General features: G+C 36.1%; 1 protein-coding gene across 1 annotated transcript in view; it reads right to left on the reverse strand.

The window, feature by feature from the left end:
• Window positions 1-1,195: 1,195 nt before the first annotated feature.
• The window catches only part of CCDC126 (coiled-coil domain containing 126), a 41,808-nt gene continuing 21,596 nt past the window's right edge, over window positions 1,196-21,407 (reverse strand). Inside the window, exon 3 of the mRNA XM_077775457.1 lies at window positions 1,196-2,963. Coding sequence (XP_077631583.1) covers window positions 2,779-2,963 — 185 coding nt within the window. The 3' untranslated portion in view covers window positions 1,196-2,778. The remainder of the gene's footprint in view (window positions 2,964-21,407) is intronic.

The raw sequence follows: 21,407 nt of genomic DNA on the forward strand, positions 1-21,407 counted from the left end.
AAGGGTAAAAGAATGGAAGAGAAAGTCCCAGGAAGAGAAAGTCAATATGACCAAAGAGGAATTAAGAAGGAAGAGGGTAGTTAGAGATGAAGTTAGAAGGCAGACAGGAGCAAATTAAGGCTTTTGAGGCCACTAGGAGAACACTGGATTTTATTTTAAGCAGCAACAATAGAGAGTGTGGGCAGGGGAGATCAGATTCACATATATATGCTAAAATGTCAATAGCAGTTATCTATAGGTAAAAAAATTTCAGATTTGTCCCCATTTTGTTTTTCTATATTTATTCTTATTTTCATATTCATTTCCTTCTCTTCTCTCTAGCCCTTGAGCTCTCTCAAAAGATGAATGCTACTATGCCCCCAACCAAAAGCTAAGAATCATTCAGGGCTTTCAATTATTTAAAAATTGGCTTCAATTAACTCATTCACTTATTCATTGTCTCTTTCATTATATCATGTCCTCTTTTCAGGCAAGCATTTCTCTAAAAAAAAAGATAACAATATAACTACATCAATAGCTATTCAGCAGAAAGTAGTAAAAAACAGAACATTGTTTGCAATTAAACCAAATGTATAAGTTGGAGGTTCCTATGTACACTGCTAACACTTTAGCCTTCTGGGACAGAATTAAATAAGATGAGGCAGATTCTATAAATTTAAATAAAGAACATGGTGTCACTAAAAAGGTAGACCTGAGCCTCTATAGTCTACCTAACTCCACAGTCAAGGTCCTAAGTACTTCTTGAAAACAAATGAGACCCAAGTTATCATCAACTATGTGAAATAATGTTTAAATTGCTTTTTTGGCAGTATACTGCTTAAAGACATTCTGAAATAACCCAAAGTTACTCTGAAATAAATATGGAAGTTTTAATATGTTTAGCGATGCCCTTTGTGTTTATGTCCTGATTAATTAAGATAAATTGAAGATAGAAATACTACAGTGTGATTTTTAAAACTCAACAGTAAACTTCCACTTGAGGGTACAAACCTAGGAACCACCTCCAATCATAACCCTCAGACTTACTCCCATCAAATCCTGAGCTCAGTCTTCTACCATGAACAAAGATTGTTTTTTTTGTGAAAAAGGTATCTGCAGTTGATAAAACAAAAGCCAAAACTAAGATTCCTTTCAATCACTTACCACTTTTTTAATGCAAACCACCATCAAAGGAAAAAACTTATAACACTTTGTAAGTACAAATAATATATTTTATTTCATCCCTGAAAACAAAAACGAAAATGTCTACATCTAATAAGACTGAACAATTATTCCCAACTTCACCTGGCAATGGTACATAATTAATTTCTTCACATAAAGTATAGGGAAAAGAGTTTAGAAAGCTACCTTTCATGAAACAATATTTTCTCATACTTATTTTAATAAAGCATTATAATTATTGCTACAATGTGTGGTAACATATTATAATAATGAACAATACAATATCTAAAACTAAATTCAATATAGCCTAAGTCTAAAAGCTAGCTGCACTTAAGCAGTTATTATAGAGAATAAATACTATGAAATATAGGGCACCATATGGCAATTAAATTTGCTACAAGGGAAATTTAAATAAAGGTGTACTTTGCTCTATACGGAAATTATCGAAGATTAGGATCTCTTGTGCTATATACAATAGCTGTTTTCCTGAAAAGAGAGTCAATCTTCATAACTTAATTAAATGCTCTTGTTTTTAAGTGGTCATTATATAAAATGAATACCTAATATATCTGTTACACACATCCACAATTTCATTAAGCCAGATACTCTTACATAATGTTAACATTTTCCAAGAAGTTTAATGCAGCACAAAATACCTTTATTATATACACCTAGCTAAAGACCTTAAGCATCCCAGTCTCACAAATATATTGGTCTCCCCTTCCACTGCCAACATAACAAAAGCAAACCTTACCCAAATATGGAAATAATGTGCTTTCAACAGCACAGACACTCAAAGGGTTAAACTTTTAAATTAATATTTATGTATGTGAAAAATCATGAATACTTTACTTAATTTTAATCTCATCATAAAAATATCTTTTATTCTTCAAAGTATAAGAAAATGTTATGTATGAGATTAGAGATTCCTGTTTTTATGTTATCTCAATGTTTAGAATAGGTTATGGACAATGGCTACTAACCATATCAAGATTATAACTTTACAAATGTAATTTTTCAAAATATACAATGATTAACCTCCAGTTATTCTGAAGGATAGTGCAAATGAAGACATTCTTTGGGTCATGATTTCAAAACACTATTTTCAACATCATACTTCCTTTCTCTGCTCATAATCTGAGTAACAAAATATAGTACTGGAAGTAAGCACATTTTCTAATAGTATTAGTCTAACAGTTAAACCTATTGAGAACAAATGACGAAATGATTCAGTAACAATATCCTCTAAAAAACATGTAACATATTTAAATAAATATTTTATAGAAATGAACCCATGTCTTTCAGTGTTTTTGTTTTACCTCCATCTCAAACACAGAAGATTTATACAAAGATCACCTACCTGCTTACTACATCAACCATGTTACCAAATTCCCTTTAAGGATATAGTACAGCATTTGAAGAGACTTGCCTGAAAGCAAACTAATAACTTTTAAAATTTATATACAGAATTAGAGTTCTGTGAATCCAGCATATTCCTCAGAAATGTGTAGGGCTTTTATTGTACAGTATTATTCTATCCTAGCCAGCAACTGAAAAGCTTTCTGCCATAGGATATGATCCATGGAGGATGTAGCAGCACAAGGTGATCTTCAACTGCTATCTAATGCTGCCTGACGCATTTACCCTTTTATTTGTGGTTACCGGCACCAGGTTCCCACTAGTGCCATTGGTAGTGTTGGTTGCCGAGCCGTTGACAACAATATAGTCGACTTTGTTCTCCAGCTTTACCAAGCGTTGTAAAATGTCATCTAAAAGGACAGCAATTGTTCTCTTTAGATCCGCTAGGGGGAAAAATCAGAATAAACTGTATTAAACATTGACAGAGCACTTAACATTTGTATTTTCCTGGTTTGAGAGGGGGGATTGGGAAACATTACTGAGTCATCAGAGATGAAATCATCAGAGAGAAAATATACTAGAGAGAAAGTACTCGTACCACAGATAGGGAAAGCCTAATTGAATCAACAGCACCATATAGAGACCTTCCTAAAGGAATCTGAAGAGTTATATATGTGAGGGAAACTCTCACCTTCTAGTAAAATAAAACACATTTAAAGTCTGGTCAAAACTGTATTCCCTCTGTAAGGAACCCCATTTACCTTGAGTTTCTTAAGCAGTTTATAAAGATGACTGTGGACTAGTCAGGTAAGGTAAAAACAACAACAACAACAACAACAACAAAAAACCTAGGTAAGAAATTCAATGAAATGCAAAAACAAGGCCCTGGATTCTCCAGAGGCTGAAGTGTGAAATGAGGAGGGAAGCCTAGGATCGGGGAAGATGCCAGGAAACTGATTAGTACAGTAGAGATAATAGCGATAGTTCTGACTTAAATTTCTTATAAATAGGGAAGTTTATATCTCTTTGAGAGGTTAAGAAGTGTCATTAGAATTTACCTGGAAAGAATGAAATTATGACTCTTCCTTAGAATTATTTTTTCAAGTTTCCCAAAGGCACCTAGTACATATGAGGTACTCAGTAAGTAGCAACTAATATTGTTATTTTTTGCTGATTCCAAACCAAAACATCAACTCAAGCCCTAATATATGACCAGGGAAGCAATCATCTAACAAAAATCGATAAATTGGCTGATGGTTCTGTTACTAAGAGATCAAAAATAGCACAAGCAAAATAAAAAACAGATAAATTGGACTTTATCAAAATTTAAAACTTTTGGGTACCAAAGACTATTATCCAGAAAGTGAAAATAACAGGCAGAATGGAAGATAATATTTGCAAGTCATGTATCTGACAAGGGCTTAATCTGAAAAACATATAAGGAGTCCTTAAACACAAAAGGATAAACAACCCAATTTTTTAAATGAGTAAAGGACTTGAATAAACATTTCCCCAAATAAGATACGCAAATGGATAATAAGCACAAGAAAAGACACTCAACATCACAATGAGTTATCACTTCAGGATGGCTATAATCAAAGAAAGGGAAAAACAATATGATACTGGCACAAAAATAAACATATGGCTCACTGGAACAGAATAGACACTCCAGAAATAAACCTGTGCTTATATGGTCAATTAGTCCATGACAAAGGAGGCAAGAATACATAATAGGAAAAAAGTTTCTTCAACAAATGGTGCTGGGAAAACTGGATAGCTTCATGCAAAAGAATGAAACTGGACCGCTTTTCTTACATCAGACACAAAAATAAACGTAACATGGATTAAAGACCTAAATGTGAGACCTAAAGCCATAAAATTCCTACAAGAAAACATAAGCAATGATTTCTTTGACACTGGCCATAACAGTTTCCTAGGGGCACTTAGTTGGCTCATTCGGTTAAGTGTCCAACTTTGGCTCGTCATAATCTCACGTCTGTGGGTTTGAGCCCCTCATCAGGATCAGTGCTGACAGCTCAGAGCCTGGAGCCTGCTTCAGATTCTGTGTCTCCCTCTCTCTCTTCTCAACCCCTACTCCCTACCGGCTCATACTCTGTCATTCTGTCTCTCAAAAAATAAAAAGTTAAAAAAAATTTTTTTTAAAGAAACAGTTTTCTAGATATGTCTTCTCTGGCAAGGGAAACAAAAGCAAGTATTTTGGGACTACACCAAAATAAAAAGCTTTTGCACAGTGAAGGAATCCACCGACAAAACAAAAAGGCAACCCTGCTTGGGGCACCTGGGTGGCTCAGTCGGTTAAGCATCTGACTTCGGCTCAGGTCATGATCCGACTTCGGCTCAGGTTCGAGCCCCACGTCAGGCTCTGTGCTGACAGCTCAGAGCCTGGGGCCTGGTTCAGATTCTGTGTCTCCCTCTCTCTCTGCCCCTCACCCCTCATGCTCTGTCTCTCTATATCTCTCAAAGATAAATAAAAAACGTTAAAAATTTTTTAAAAAAAATAAATAAATAAAAGGCATTCTTTAAAAAAAAAAAAAAAAAANAGTGAATATCCAAAATATATAAAGAACTTCTACAACTCAACACCAAAAAGTCAAATAATACAATTAAAAATGGGCAGAGGACCTTTATAGACATTTTTTCAAAGAAGACATAATGGATGGCCAACAGATATGGGAAAAGATGCTCAACATCACTCATCATCAGGGAAATGCAAATCAAAACTACAATGAGATACCACCTTACACCTGTCAAAATAACTAAAATCAAAATAAGAAATGACAAATGTTGGCAAGGATGCAGAGAAAGAAAAACCTTCATATACTGATGGTGGGAATGCAAATTGACACAGCCACTGTGGAAAACAGTATGGAGGTTCCTCAAAACATTAAAAATAGAATTATCATATAACCCAGTAATTCTATTACTGGGCATTTACCCAAGAAAACAAAAACACTAATCTGAAAAGATATATGTATACCTATGTTTACTGAAGCATTATTTACAATAGCCAAGACATGGAAGCAACTCAAGTGTCCAGTGATAGATGAAGAAGCAGTATATATATAGGTGTACACACACACACACACACACACACACACACACACACTGGAAAATTACTCAGCCATAAAAAGAATGAAATCTTGCTACATCTGCAATGAGATGGATGGAGCTAGAGAATATAATGCTAAATGAAATATGTCATACAGAAAAAGACAAATACCGTATGATTTCACTCGTATGTGTAAAGAAACAAATAAACAAACAGAAAGAGACAGACAAAAAAGCCAACTCACAAATACAGAGAATTGCCAGAAGGGAGGTGGGGTGGGAGGAGACAGAAAAAACAGATAAAAGAGGATTAAGAGTACATTTATCTTGGTGAGCACTAAGAAACATACAAAACTGTTGAACCATCATATTGTACCCTTGAAACTAACATAATACGGTATGTTAATTATAATTCAATAAAAAACAATTTTTGTTATAGAAAGAAAATAAGCATGGATAAGCATATGGAGAAACTGGAACCGTCATACACTGCTGGTGGAAATAATAAAATGGTCAGCCACTGTAGAGAGCAGTTTGGCAGTTCTTCAAAAAGCTAAATATAAAATTACCACATGACCCAGGAATTCCACTCCTAGGTATGCATATACCTCCGCAAACTGAAAAGAGACTCAGAGATACCTGTACACTAATATTCACAATAACCACAAGGCGGAAACAATCCAAGTGTCCATCAAGAGATGAAGAAATTGACAAAATGTGGTATATACATGCAATGGAATATTATTTAGCCATAAAGGATGATGTTCTGACACAGGCTATAACATGGATGAATTTAAAGACATTATACAAAGTGACGTAAGCCAGACAAAGAAAGGGATGAATATTGTATGGTTCCACTTATGTGAACTATTTAGAATAGACAAAATCATAAAGACAGAAAATAGATTAGAGACTACTAAGGGCCAGTGAAATGAGGAAACAGCAAGTTCTTGCTTAATGTTTACAGTTTCGTTTAGCGTGATGCAAGTTTTGGAAAGTTAACAGTGATGGTTGTACAACACTGTGAATTAACACCACTGAACAGTACACCTTAAAATGATTAAAACAGCAAATTTTATGATATATATATTTTACCACAATGTTTAAAAAGTGAAAAAAATCAGAATGGAGTAGTGAGAGTAGTGGTTGTGGTGGTAGTAGAGGGTGATCAGAAAATGCTTATTAAAAAAATAAAACAAAAAAACAATGTAATATAAAGCGAGAGGAAAACTTTATTTGAAAGAATGAGACTTTACAAGAAGTATACCTCTGGCATCACTCATCATGAGAACTTAAATATTCTAGTATGGCAGAAATGTACAAGGAAAAAAAGTGTAAGAAAACTCCTGTGACAAGAAGTATTTAGGAATGAAATGTCGTGACACATAAAACTTTCAAATGGTGCCCTAAAAAGCATATACATTTGTATAGAAAAGGAAAGATAAAAACCAATGCAGAAGAGTTTTAAGCAAATGGTGAGTATAGACAAAAGATATAGGATGTTTATTCTACGATTTTCCATAATTTCCTGTAGATTGAAAATTTTCAAAATAAAAGAGTGGAGAGAGGAGACCTTCTTTATTAAGATCTTCCAATCAAGAGTTATAACAGTATTGGGTAAATAGGACAGAATTAAATATTTTTTAAAAATCCTTCAGCAACAAGACTAAAGGGTTTTTCCCTGGAGGTTATCTCCTGTACAATATTTGAAGAGGTAGCAACATAGGCCAGAAAAGTCTAGAAATTATAGAATGGGGTGGGGTAGGGGGTGGAGGGGTCTACCAGCATGTTAACATAAAATGAAGCTAAAGCCCTAGGATGTTTGACACCAAGCTGAGGGGTGACATGAATTATAAAAGTAAGCCTAGTCATTGATTAGAATTAGGGTTAAATAGCAACTAAAGGAAAAGGTGGGACTAATAAACAATTATATGGTAATTTTGACAATGTCCTAAATTGTTAAATGTAACCTTTCAAATACTCTAAAATCAAGTGTTTTAATAAAACATTACACAGGACACCTGGGTGACTCAGCTGATAAAGTGTCCGACTCTTGATTTTGGCTCAGGTCATGGCTCACAGTATGAGACAGGGAGCCCCAAGTTGGGCTCTGCACTGCCAGCTATGGACCTGCTTGGGATTCTCTCCCTCTCTCTCTCTCTCTGCCACTCCCCTACTCATAATCACTTGCGCTCTCTCCCTCCCCCTCACCTCAAAATAAATAAACTTAGAAAAAAATTTATTAAAAACTCAGATTTTGGGGGCGCTTGGGTGGCTCAATCGATTAAGCATCCAACTTTGGCTCAGGTCATGACCTCACAGTTTGTGGGTTCAAGCCTCGCATAGGGCTCTGTGCTGACAGCTCAGAGCCTGGAGCCTGCTTCAGATTCTGGGTCTCCCTCTCTCTGCCCCTACCCCACGCACACTCTGTCTCTCTGTCTCTCTCTCTCAAAAATAAATATTTTAAAAATTGTTTTAAAAAAACCCTCAGATTTAAACTACTTTGCTCCATGATATAAAATTAGTTAGTTGACAAACAAGAATTAAATTGATGTTTCCTGAACTTGGGATTCTTTCAAATATACCAAAATTCCCTTTCTCTAAATTCACAATATCATTTTATGTTTATGTCTTATGGGATTGCATATTTATAGGAATTTATATCATATGGGAGTCCATAGTACTTCATAAAGCCCTATCACTGAAGGTGCTGGTAATAAGAATTCTTTCCTTAACCATGGGCCCCTGTTCAGAACCCCTAAAAGCAACTTGAAGGCAACCATATTATATCCATCCTTTTACTCTCAGCTCACCATTCTGATATTTTATCACACAGTAGACACTGAACAAATGTTTGAAATAAACACTTGCTGAATGTCCGATTCATGTGTTTAGTAGGTGGTACTGTTGAGACTGACATGAAGGATCAGATTTAGGAAATAAAGCCTTTTAAGGTTGTTCTATTTCTGCTTTAAGCTTCCCTATTCTGGAAGAAGAAATAAAATAGTTTGTGCGATGGGGAGTGGGGGAGGAAAGAAAGAAAAGAATGAGCTGTAACAAAAGCATGTAAAGACATAGATAACTATCGAAATAGTACCTAGCCCAATTATTTCAGTGTAATAATACTAATAAATATACTAAAGATATTGGATATAAACAGGCTCTAACTATACTAAACATAATCAGAGACAGTGAGGCATAGCAGAAAGCTACTCTCATACCAAGGCCCGTAGAACAGAGGGAGAAAGCAGTTATGTAACCAGAGCCCAAGTCCAAGGAAAACCACCAATGGAAAACAAAGCCAAGGCCGGCAGTCTTGGGAGAAGGTGGTGCTACAAAAGAGATACCACCTGCAGCAGACAGAGAGGGAGAAAAATACCCTAGCCTTTCCCTTTGTTCTACTTTCCAAACTCGGGCCAAATGCCCCCCACTGGCTCAACCTAGGAAGAAGCTAGCTGATTTAGGAACTTGAAAAACACTACCTACTCAACTCACCCTCCTCTGAAACACAAAACATTAGAAAGAAAGGCTAAGTAATAAATGTGAAGGCAACCAGGCACAGGACCAGCACAAACAGCAAGTATACATGCCTTTGTGATCCCCATACTCAGGCCTCTCTGTCTTGATTTATCGCTTATTTACATCTCAATAGGTTTTGCTGTTTTTATTCTTAAGAGCTGCCTCAAATCTGATAACCATGTGTGTATACAAAAAAGGGGAATAAAATGTGGTAAAATGCAAAGGAACTAATGAAAATAAGTGTTTAATACACGTCAAAAACTTCTCCTTATTAATATTTTTCAAATTCAAACTGATATTTTTACCACTACTAACATCAGCTTAATGATACAAGGAAGAGAACTTAGAGGTCACTTCTTAATTATCAAAGTAAATTACCCACTACAGTTTATTACAAAGCTAGCAATAAAAAAAGAATGTTTCCTAAGATCATGAACTAATTTAAGATTAGTTCTTAGAGCAAAGACAGCATGCTTAGGTAAAAGTGGTTTCCAAAACCTCATAAACTCTACAATTAAATGTACATTAATTGTTCAATCTTTTGCATTTCTAATACAGCCACTTTCTCCCACTGAGTACTTAATAAATTGTGTCATTTAACAAGTATTTTATTACTTCTCCACCTTAGAATGCAAGACACAGTGTTTAGACCTCATGAGTGGATCCAGGTATGTTCCCATGAAATTTTAAATGCAAGTTAAATGCCTAGGGACATAAAATAAGCCTAATTTTTTTAATGAGAAAAAAAGCTAGAAAGTGAATTTGACTAAATGATATATACCATAAATAAGCTATGTTTTAAACAGCCACATCAAAGTCATCTCAAATAGGAATTCTGAAATTAACTTTCCTTAAACATACTTAGAATATAAATATTTTATATTCTAGAATATAAAATATTTATATTCTATATTTTATATTCTATACTCATTTTATAGGTTTGCTTTTTTTAAATTCATAAATAACTTATTTTGAAACAATTATAGATTTACATATAGTTGTAAGAGGTAACAAATATAGAATTCCTGTACCTTTACCAAGTTTCTCCCAATAGTAACATCTTATGAAACTATATACATTACAACCAGAATACTGACATCAATACGGTCAAAATGCAGAATATTTCCACCACCCCAAAAATCCCTGTTACTCTTTCATAGTAACACCCACTTTCTTCTCAGCAGCCTGTTAGTATGAGAGATTACATTGATTTTAAATACTGAACCAGCCTTGCATCCCTGGAATAAACACCACTTGGTCTTGGTGTTAAACTCTTATATGTTGCTGAATTCTGTTTGCTAATATTTTCCTAAGGATTTATAGCTATGTTCATGAGATATTGGTCCATAGTTTTTACTTCTTATATAACCTTCGTCTGGTTTTGGTATTAAGATAATACTGTTTTCATAAAATGAACTGAGAAATGTTCTCTTTCTGGAAGACTGTGTGGAATCGATATTCCTACTTAAACTTCTGATAGAATTCTCTAGTGAAATCATCAGGGCCTGGAGATTTCTTTTTCGGGAGTTCTTAAACTATAAATTAAATTTCCCTAATAGTTATAGAGTGCCCACGATTTTTATACCGTACTTTCATTTTCATTTAGTTCAAACTCTTTTTTAAATTTCCCTTCAGACTTTCTCTTTGATCCATAGATTATTTAGAAGTGTGTTGCTTAGTTTCTAATTACTTGAAGATTTTCTGTTACTGATTTCTCTTTTGAGTTCATTGTGGTTAGAGAAAACACTCTGCATGACTTTAATTCTTACATATGGATTGAGGTTGTTTTACAGCCTAGGATATGATCTATTTTGGTAAATATTACATGGACTAAAAAAAAACAAAACAAAACATGTATTCTGTTGTTGTTGATGGAACTTCATTATATTTAAATAAGATCCTATTGGTTAGATTGTGTTCTAACAATCTATATCTTTGCAGATTTTCTAAGTGGTTCTATCAGTTCCTGAGGGGGGGGGGTGTTTCTGGTTTCAATTATAATTGTAGATTTACCTATTTCTCCTTTTAATTCCACCATTTTGTAGATACTAGTTTAGGATTGTTACTTCTTCTGAGTGGTTTGACCCTTTTATGATTATGTCATGTCCTTCTCTGACTTTGCTAGTTTTCTTTGCTCTGAATTCTACTTTATCTGATATAGATGGAGCCACTCCTGCTTTCCTTTGATTAATGTTTGCATGACATATCTTTTTCCATCCTTTTACGTTCAGCCAGCTGATATTATTAAATTTGAAATAAGTTTCTTGCAGGGAGCACATATTTGGGTCATATTTGCTAATCCGATCTGCCAATGTCTTTTAACTGGTATACTTAGAATATTTATATTTAATGTAATTATTATATATTAGTACTTACATCTGCCATTTAATTTTTTATTTTGTTTGTTCAGTTTTTCACTTCCCTGTTTAATTTTTCCTGCTCTCTTATAGGTTATTTGGAATATTTTTTAGAATTCTTTTCTTGGTTTATCTGAATGTATTTTTTTGTACAGTTTTAGTGGTTATTCTAGATACTACATCATAAATACAACTTATCAGTCATTTTACCAACATCATATATATAACTTATCAGTCATTTTACCAATCTGAGTGAAATACATAAGCTTTACCTCTTTTTACCATCTATGAAGGTTCATTTTATGTGTCAACTTGGCTAAGCTATAGTGCCTAGACAAACACACCATTCTGGATGTTGTTGTGAAGGTAGTTTTTAGATGTGATTAGCATTTAAACCAGTACCTTTCAGTGAAGCAGATTATTCAATATAATGTGAGTGGACCTCCATCAGCTGAAGACCTTAAGAAAAAAGACTGAGGTTCCAGGAATAGGAAGGAACTCTGCCTCCGGACTGACTGCCTTTGGACTCAGGACTGTAATGTTAACTCTTGCCAACCTACCCTGCAGATTTTGACTTTCCAGCCCTCACAATTGTATAAATCAATTTCTTAAAGTCCATCAATCTCTGCTGTTTCTCTGGAAAACCCTAACACACCATCCTTTTATCCTACTTCTGTTTATATTGCACTAAATATTTCCTCTACATACATTTAGAATCACCTCAGTGCTGTAATTTTTGCTTCAACCATTATAGTTTAGAAAACTCAAGAAAAGGAAACCTACTGAATTAGTCTTATTTTTATTTACTATGTTCTGTCTTCCCTCCTTCCTGATACTACCAAGGTCCCTCCTTTTACCATTTTTTTATTTATAGTACTTCCTTCAGCCATCTCTTAGATTAGGTCTGCTACTCTTTTCCTTCATCTGAGAATGTCTCTGACTTCCCCTTTCATTCCTGAAGGATATTTTCACGGATATAGAATTCTGTATTGATAGTTCTTTACTTTTAGTACCTGAAACATATTTTATCACTTCCTTCAGGCCTCAGTGGCTTCTGATGAGAAATGCTGAATTGTTTTTCTACTATAAGTAAGATGTCATTTTTTTCTCCAGGTGCATTTAAGATTTTTTTTTTCTAGTTGCTCTTTAAGCTTTCAGAAGTTTAATTATGATTTATCTTGACATGGGTTTTAGGGGGCTTAGCCTGCCTGCGGTTCACTCAGCTTTTTAAAAAAAACTTTATTTTTTTTTTTAATGTTTATCTATTTTTGAGATACAGAGCAAGCAGGGGAGGGACAGAGAGAGAATGAGAGAGGATCCAAAGCAGGTTCTGTTCTGACAGCAGAGAGCCTGACATGGGACCCAAACCCATGAACCATGAGATCACAACCTGAGCCAAACAAAGTCAGAGGTTTACCCAACTGAGCCACATAGGTGCCCCTAAGATTCTTGAATCTGAGGTCAATGTATTGTCAAATTTAGGCAGTTTGAAGTCATTATTTTTTTCTGAATGATTTTTCCAGCTCTGCCCTCATTCTTCTCTCCTTCCAAAACTCCAATGACACAAATGTTACATCTTTTGTTATGCTCTCACAGGTTTCTAAATCTCTGGGGCTTTTTCCCCAGTCTATTTTTTCTCTTGTTCAGATTGTGTAATTATATTGTTCTATATTCCAGTTCACTGATTCTTTCATCTCCATTCTGTTAAGTCAATCTGCTGAGCTTTTTATTTCAATTACTGTACTTTTCAGTTCAAAAATTTCCATTTGGTATTTCTTTATATATTCTATTTATGTGCTGAGACTTTCTATTCCTTTGTTGAGGCTATTTTTTCACTTGCTTTGTGTTCATTAATTCCTCATTGAAGCATTTTTAATAATGACCACTTTAAAATCTTTTTCAGATAATTCTAATATCTATCATTGGTTGTCTTTTTTCATTCAGTCAGATTTTCCCAATTCTTGGTATGACAAGTGATTTATATTTGAAACCTAGACACTTATTTATTAGTTTATGAGATCTTGGATCTTATTTAAACCTCCTGTTTTAGGGTTATCTAAGTGGCTCAGTCGGTTGGGCGTCTGACTCTTGGGTTTCGGTTCAAGTCATGATCTCACAGTTTGTGAGTTTGAGCTCCACACCAGGCTCTGCACTGGCAGCTGGGAGCCTGTTTGGGATCCTCTCTCCCCCTCTCTCTCTGCCTCTTCTCTGCCTGCTCTCTTTCAAAATAAATAAACTTAAAAATATATATACACACATATATATCTATATGTATGTCTTCAATGACTTTCTCTGATGTCACTGTGGCAGGGCAGAGGGGTGCCCCCTTACTATTGCCAGGTGAAAGAAGAAGTCTAGGTTCCCCATTTAGCCTCCACGGTCACCTGAGGGTGGTGAGTTCCCCATCACTGCTGAATGGAGGTGGAATCTGGTGGGGATGGTCAATAGTCTAAGATTCCTGGGAGGGGGGTGGGCACCTCATTACTGGTATGGAAGTCCTGGCTTTCCCTGTAGTCTCCACAGGTACCCTGGAGGAGGGAGGAAGGGTAGTAGGCTCCCTATATGGCCTTTGATCATGTGGATGGTGGTGCAGCCACGATATTTTTCTGTGATCTTTAAGTGGAGGAGAATGGTTATTGTCTAAAAGTTTTCTGGCTACAAGAGCAGGCTTCTGTTGGGGGAGATTCCTGGCTTCTTCAGCTTCAAGTCTGGAATATATGAGGTTGAACAAAACAAAACAAAACGGGGATCATACCACTGGGTCCTAAGGTCCGTAGCCAATCTTTTTCTCTTCCAGATTCTTATTTTTATATAAAATGTCCAGGATTTTCAGTTATGCTTAAATGGGAACAGGGCAAGATGGATAGTGTAGGAACAAGAAAAGGAGGGATCTCCATCTTCCCAAATTCCCCAGTTTAGGGAATTTTTTAAAATTGGTTTTCTTCAACTATAAATGATATTCTCTAGCAGCTTGTTATAGCACTGTTCCCATTCATTACTTACATGATAATTTACGTATTTGAAAAACTGATTTAAGTTAAGAAACTTTAACCTGTGTTTCTAAAGGTTATTTTTTATAGGTTTATATGGAAAAATAACTATTTGTAAACTTATTTGCAGAAAAGTATTTACTTATTTTAGAGAAAGAGCGCGAGCACATGAGAGAGAGAGAGAGGAGAGAAAGAGAGAGAAAGAACCCCAAGCAGGGTCCATGCTTAGTGCAGAGCCCAACACAGGACTCGATCCATTCACTCTGGGACCACTACCCAAGCCGAAATCAGAAGTCAGATGCTCAACCAACTGAGTCACCCAGGCACCCCACGAAGAACATTTAAATATCAACATTAAATTGTTCTCTAGTTTTCCCAAAATATTTTTGAAATCCATTTTTTAAGAAGTGTTCAACCACACTGGTAGACAGTAAAACCAAAACTCTTAAAAGAAAACAGTGTCCATCTTTGGCAGGAAAAGTCTGTAGTGACGAAATACTAGTATTGCTATAGATTCAGAAACAGTTTAGTAAACCATACATCAACTGCAAAGTATTCTATTAACAGTCACTGTGAGGCTCAGACCAAGAATTCCCAATTCACTGTTCTAGGTAAAACTCAGAATCCAAAAGATGTTACATGGGAAGAAAAAAGCTATTATCAGAGAAGACTAAGAATATTGAGAAAAGGATATAAAGCAGGGAAAATGGTTTTATGTTACAGAGAAAGCAAAGTTGCTGTTCAAAATTTATAGACAGTGACCTATAAAGGTGAAATGATCTGCCTATGACCTTTGTGATAGTAACAATTCATTGGTGACTAGCATTAAAAAAAAAAAAAGCTTATGCTTATCTTCCCAACTGGGAAAAACAGGTTGAACAGTTCAAGGGAAGACTATTCACTAAATAAATAAAAAGCCTTCTAGCTTTTTTGTATAGCAACACGAAGCTAAACAAATCGTTTCTATAGTTAAAGGTTCAAGTTCTCCAGAACTTGTCAAATTCTGATTTTATTGTAACTTAAATAAATATTTATATATTACTGCCATGTCAAACTAGTGGAGCAAAAGATGGAATTGAAATAATGAATCTGGAATAACTGGCTAGCTAATTTGGAGAAGAGAATCTGTATCTCTTACTACTTATACCAGAAATCTCGACTATATTACAGATGTAAACGTAAAAACAAAAACAAAAACAAGATCTACCATAATATATTAGAGTATAAGCTTTGGGGGAAATATTTTGAGCATAAACCTAAATCATAAAAAATGATAGACACGGGGCGCCTAGGTGGCTCAGTCAGTTGAGCATCTGACTCTTGATTTCACCTCAGGTCATGAGGTCAGGATTATAGGACTGAGCCCAGCATCCTCTGGGCTGAACACAGAGGCTGCTTAACATTCTCTGCTCTCACTCTGCCCCTCTCCCCTGCTCACAGTATCTCTTTAAAATTAAAAAAAAAAAATGTTTAATAAAAAACAAGACATATTCTGCTACCTAAATTTTTTAAGCAGTAATACCAGGTTATGAGGTAACTGAAAAACCAGAAGAAAAACATATGCAACATGTAATAACAGCATTAATGTCTTTACAAAGAAGCAGTCAAGAAATTTCCCAGCAGAAAAACTGGTAAAGGATATAAACAATTCACTCACACATACATGAAATACAAATAGCCAACAAAAAATCTTTTAGCAGCTCCTGTAAACAAAGAAATGCAAAAGCAAACAACTAGAGATCATATAAAATTAAACAGAATTGTTGGATAAACTGGCACTTTCACAGTTAGGAAGGTCATACTAGGAATGTACACTGGTAGAGCCATTCTGAAGGACAATCTGACAAATATCTATTAAATTTAACATGTATATATACTTGACCAAAAAACTGCACATCTAGGAAATCTATCCTTCAGAAACATTCACACAAACATGAAATACACACACATTTATACTCACACATATATTTCATAGACATACAAACATACATACATTGTAGCATTGACTCAAACACAAAAAAGGTAGCAACAAATTATCCATCATAACAGAATAAGTGGACAAGGTGGGGGGGGGCAGGTTAAGGAATATTTATAAAATGAAACAATATTAAGTCATTGTAAAGGAAGAGACAGACCTATATGTAATAATATGGAAAGATATCCACAATAATTAAATGAAAACAGGTGAGCTGTAAACTAGTATCCACAGTAGGATCCCACTTTTGCTCAAAATAAAATAATGTGCTAGATCATGTGTAAGAAAATAATGGCTGGTTGGCTGCCTGTGTTGGTAAATAAAGTTTCACCGGAACATAGCCATGCTCTGAAAATATTTACTATTTATCCTTTTAAAGAAAAGAACACTAACCCAACATGGGACAAATTAAATGACATTCTTTCTGCCCTTTTAACTTATCTATGTTGTATATTTCTATAATATTTGAATGTTTATAATAAACATATATTTAGAATCAGAAATAAGTAAAAAAAGAAACATATCAGGGAATTGGATAAATATCATGTGGCCATTAATGATGCAGGTAAATATTCACTGACATAAATATTTCCACCATATATTAAATATTTAAAGTTTATCAAATATTATGTGCAGTTAGGTCTGATTGTTGCTTTTAAAACTGAGTTGTGGGACACCTGAGTGGCTCAGAGCATCCAACTCTTGATTTTCGCTCAGGTCATGATCCCATGGGATTGAGCCCTGTGTTTAGTTCTGTGCTGAGCATGGAGCCTATTTAAGATATTCATTCTCTCCTCTCCTCCTCTCCCCAATTTGTATTCACTTTCTCTCGCTAAAAAAATAACTAAAATGGAAAAAAAATTGTTTTTTAAACCCGAGTCATTACACACAGCTGGGCAGCATAGCACAGATGGCTGCAACCTTTTAAAACATCACAGTTAGGGGCACCTGGGTGGCTCAGTTGGTTGGGCTTCCAGCTTTTTTTTAATATTTATTTATTTTTGAGAGAGAGAGAGAGAGAGAGAGAGAGAGAGCGCCCTAGCGAGCACAGGGGAGGGGCACAGAGAAGGAGTACAGAGGACCTGAAGTGGGCTCTGAGCTGACAGCAGTGAGCTGAATGTGGGGTTAGAACTAACAAACCAAGAGACCATGAACTGAGCCGAAGTTGGATGCTCAAATGGCTGAGCCCCCCAGGTGCCCCAGGCACCCAACTCTTACTTTTGGCTCAGGTCATGATCTCATGGTTTATAGGTTCAAACCTGGCATCAGCCTCTGTGCTGGCAGTAAAGAGCCAGCTCGGGATTCTCTCTCCCTGCCCCTCCCTGCCTCTCCCCAGCTCAGGCTCACATGTGCTCTTGCTCTCTCTCAAAAATAATTTAAAAATAAAATAAAATATCACAGTTATTTTGCTCAAGTACAAAAACTTTATTTTCAAGTATTTTTCTTGTTAAAAGTTTGCTTCTTCACTGTTTCTATCAGTGTCCTTGGACTAAGGAGAATGCAAACAATGTGACTTCTGCATCTCTCTCTGTCACAAGAACCTCCATCTCAGTGTATATCAGCTCCTTCATCTCTAAATCACCTAAATTTGATCAAGAGCAAATGCAGGCTAACCCTCATCGATTCATAAGAACCATCATAAAGGTGTTTCTATAAAAATACAAAGTGCCTAGGGCATTTCCAGATAAAGAAGGTAAACTGAAAAAAGGCCATTAACCTCTCTGCAAAGAGGACTTCAACCACCTCCATTTTGACCTCAGAGTGTACTTTCTAATTGATTAATTTCTTATTTCCAGCTTATCTCTTAACTCAGGCTAAAGATCTTGTGGGCAAAGCATCCTGTGATGGGAACCAAAACTACCCCTTCAAGTGTAAGGACCACCCTGAGCCAGCAATACCCTGTGGAACTGACCCAAGACAGTGATCAAGTGGATCCTCACTGCCTAACTGTACTATCCACCAACGCTTGTTCCACATTTTCCTTATAAAAACATGAGGTATTTTCAGCACTTTGGAGACATGTGGGATACTAGTCCACTGTCTTCTCGATGTTGGCCTCACTAAAATAAATTCCTTTCTTGTCTCACCACCACTCATTTCTCTGCCTTTGGATTCTGTTAGCAGGGAGCCAAAGTTGGTCTGTTGGGGACCCTAGCACCAGGTGCTCTTGCACCCATGGGTCTTGGCTACATGGACACTCCACCAAAATGTAAAGGTGCTTTTTTCTTTCTTTCTTTTTTAAAGCATAAATAAGGCCAAAGATAACAGACGATGAGACAGTAACAACACAACTTGAGAAGCTAGGAAGCAACGGGATGAATGTTAACTGACTCAGCAGATGTGAAAAAGTTGAATCTTAAAAGGGAAGAAAAACTAAGAAACAATCCAATTTTCTCCACAGAACCCCACCCTTAAAATGCCCAGGAATCGTTGTTATACTGGGTACCAATGAAAATATGGGTAAAAAGGGGACTAAAACAGAAGAATTGGGTGAAAATTTTTCTATGAAGACATTTGATTTCTAAATTATCTAGAACACTCCCAAACTGGGCAATAGTCCCTCAGCCCCTGCAGAAAATATAAGATTCATTTTCTGAAGCCAGTCACACAGCTGAGGGCCTGGGTACCACAGTGAAAACTGGGGGAGTAAATGAAAATTTACACAGTGTGTGCTGAGACTACCTCTCCTCCCCCAGCCTCTTCCTCTCATTCAGATTCCAGAACACTTGGAGGCCTATACTTTCTGGCAAGATTGGAAGTCCTTCTCTAGGGAATCTGACCGGCTCAAGAGGAAAGACCTAAATACACTCATATTTGGGATGCCACAAAGAAATAAGACACTGGTATTGTGTAATAGAGTTTGGCCGGCCTTTGTCCCTAGTTCCTGGGAGGTAGCCCCTAAATGTCTGGAATTTCCTGAGTGATAAGACTGTCTTTTCTACTCATGATGGGCCCCTGGGACCCCACTGATAGTTTACATTAACAAGGTGACTCAGACTGAGCCCCTAGAGAGTTTGATACTAATGAGATGACTCAGGATAGGGGCTGGGCATGCCAGAAAGACCAACTATGTAATTAGAGTCGTGGCTTTTTAGTAATGTCAGATGAGAGAGAAGGGCTGGAGAGTGAATTCAATCATCTGGCTAATAATCCAATCAATTGTGTTTGCACAATAAAACCCCAATAAAAATGCTGGATACAAACTTCAGGTGAGTTTCCCTAGGCAACAATACTCTTAATATGATGATACATGGATGTGCCAAGAAGAGTAATGCGTCCCGAGTCCATGAGGAGAAGACAACAGAAACCTCGCCTTTGGAACCCTCTCAGATTTGCTCTATGTGTCTCCCTTTTGCAGGTTCTGATTTTCTTTTTAATATGAAAAGAAAACTGTAAAAATAAGTATAGTCCTTTCAGGGAGTTCTCTGGGCCAATCTAGTCAATTACCAAACCTGAGGTGTTAGTAAACTGGTCAGAAGTGAGAGTGGCCTGGGACACGCAAACTTGTAGCTATGTCTGAAGTGAGGGCAGTATTTTGGAGGAGATGCACTTAACCTGTGAAATTTGGCCTAATTCCAGGTAGTTGGTATCAAAAGTCATTACAAACATTAAGGATGCTCCCAAGGAAATGTCCCAGCCAGATCATGCTATAGTAAATACTACTCAACAACTCAACACTTCTATCAAACTTTTAGTGTCTCACTCTTTAAAAAAGCCTCAGGGGCACCTGGTTGGGTCAGTTGGTAGAGCATATGACTCCTGATCTCAGATTTGTGATTTCAAGCTCCGCATTAGGAATACAGATTACTTAAAAAACACAAAATCTTTAAAATAAATGAATGAATGAATGAATAAATAAATAAATAAATAGTAAAAAGCCTTAATAGGCTAAGGATCACCAGACGTGTTTGGATGAAACGTAAAAACATTTCAGAAAATGTATCACTGACAACCTTTGATAAATAAAAAAAAGAGCTCTTAGAAATTAAAAATATGAAGGGGCACCTGGGTGGCTCAGTCGGTTAAGTGTTCCGCTCTTAGTTTCAGCTCAGGTCATGATCTCACAGTTCATGAGCTCAGGTCATGATCTCACAGTTCATGAGTTTGAGCCCCATGTGAGGCTCCTTGATGACAGCGTGGAGCCTGCTTGGGATTCTGTCTTTTCCTCTCTCTCTGTCCCTCCCCTGCTCACACTCTCTCTCTCTAAATAAATATTTTTTTAAAAATTTTAAGAAATTAAAAATATGAGAAAATAAAAAACTCCTTATAAAGAGCTGAAAATAAAGATGAGTACATATCTCAAAAAAACAAAACAAAAAGACACAGAGATGGAAACCAGGAGAGTAAACAAAGGAAAATTCAAGGACCAGTTCATAGGGCTCAAAGGCTGAATAATAGAATTTCAGAAAGAAAGAATGAAAACAATGGGGAAGAAGAAATCAAATAAATAATTTAGAGAAAATATCCCTAAGTCGAAGGACATATGTTTCAGGATTTAAAGTGCCCACTGAAGCTCCCTTCTCCCTATCTCCAAAATCATGGCAAGCAGAAATGGGGACGTTCTAAAGATTTTCATCCTCACTACTACCCAGAGTTACTTAGAGTCAGAGCCCTGGGACCAGCCACTCAGGTACAGCTGTCCTGAAATCAACAGCTTTTTGAATGACAGAAACCAAACGTTCCTTAGGGTGCCACAATCAACATCTAATGTCCTTTTCCAACACAATTGATTTGCTGACATAAAAGATAAAGTGCTGGTGTTTTTCAAGCTGCGACCTGAAATAATTACCAATCAGAATCTACAAGACAACATTCTTGTTTTTATCTGTTAGAATCACCTATAAATTCCCTTTACCAAGCAAGCAGTAAGGCAAGTATTTGCACCAATGTTGTTAAAGGATCAGGAATGGAGCAGAAATTTTACCCCAAATTTCAGAATCTTTTATGTGATCTAGAAGCTAGGCTGGATATAGTTCT

The sequence above is a fragment of the Crocuta crocuta genome, unplaced genomic scaffold (genome assembly GCF_008692635.1).
Source record: "Crocuta crocuta isolate KB4526 unplaced genomic scaffold, BGI_CrCroc_1.0 scaffold197, whole genome shotgun sequence".
Classification (NCBI taxonomy): Eukaryota; Metazoa; Chordata; class Mammalia; order Carnivora; family Hyaenidae; genus Crocuta; species Crocuta crocuta.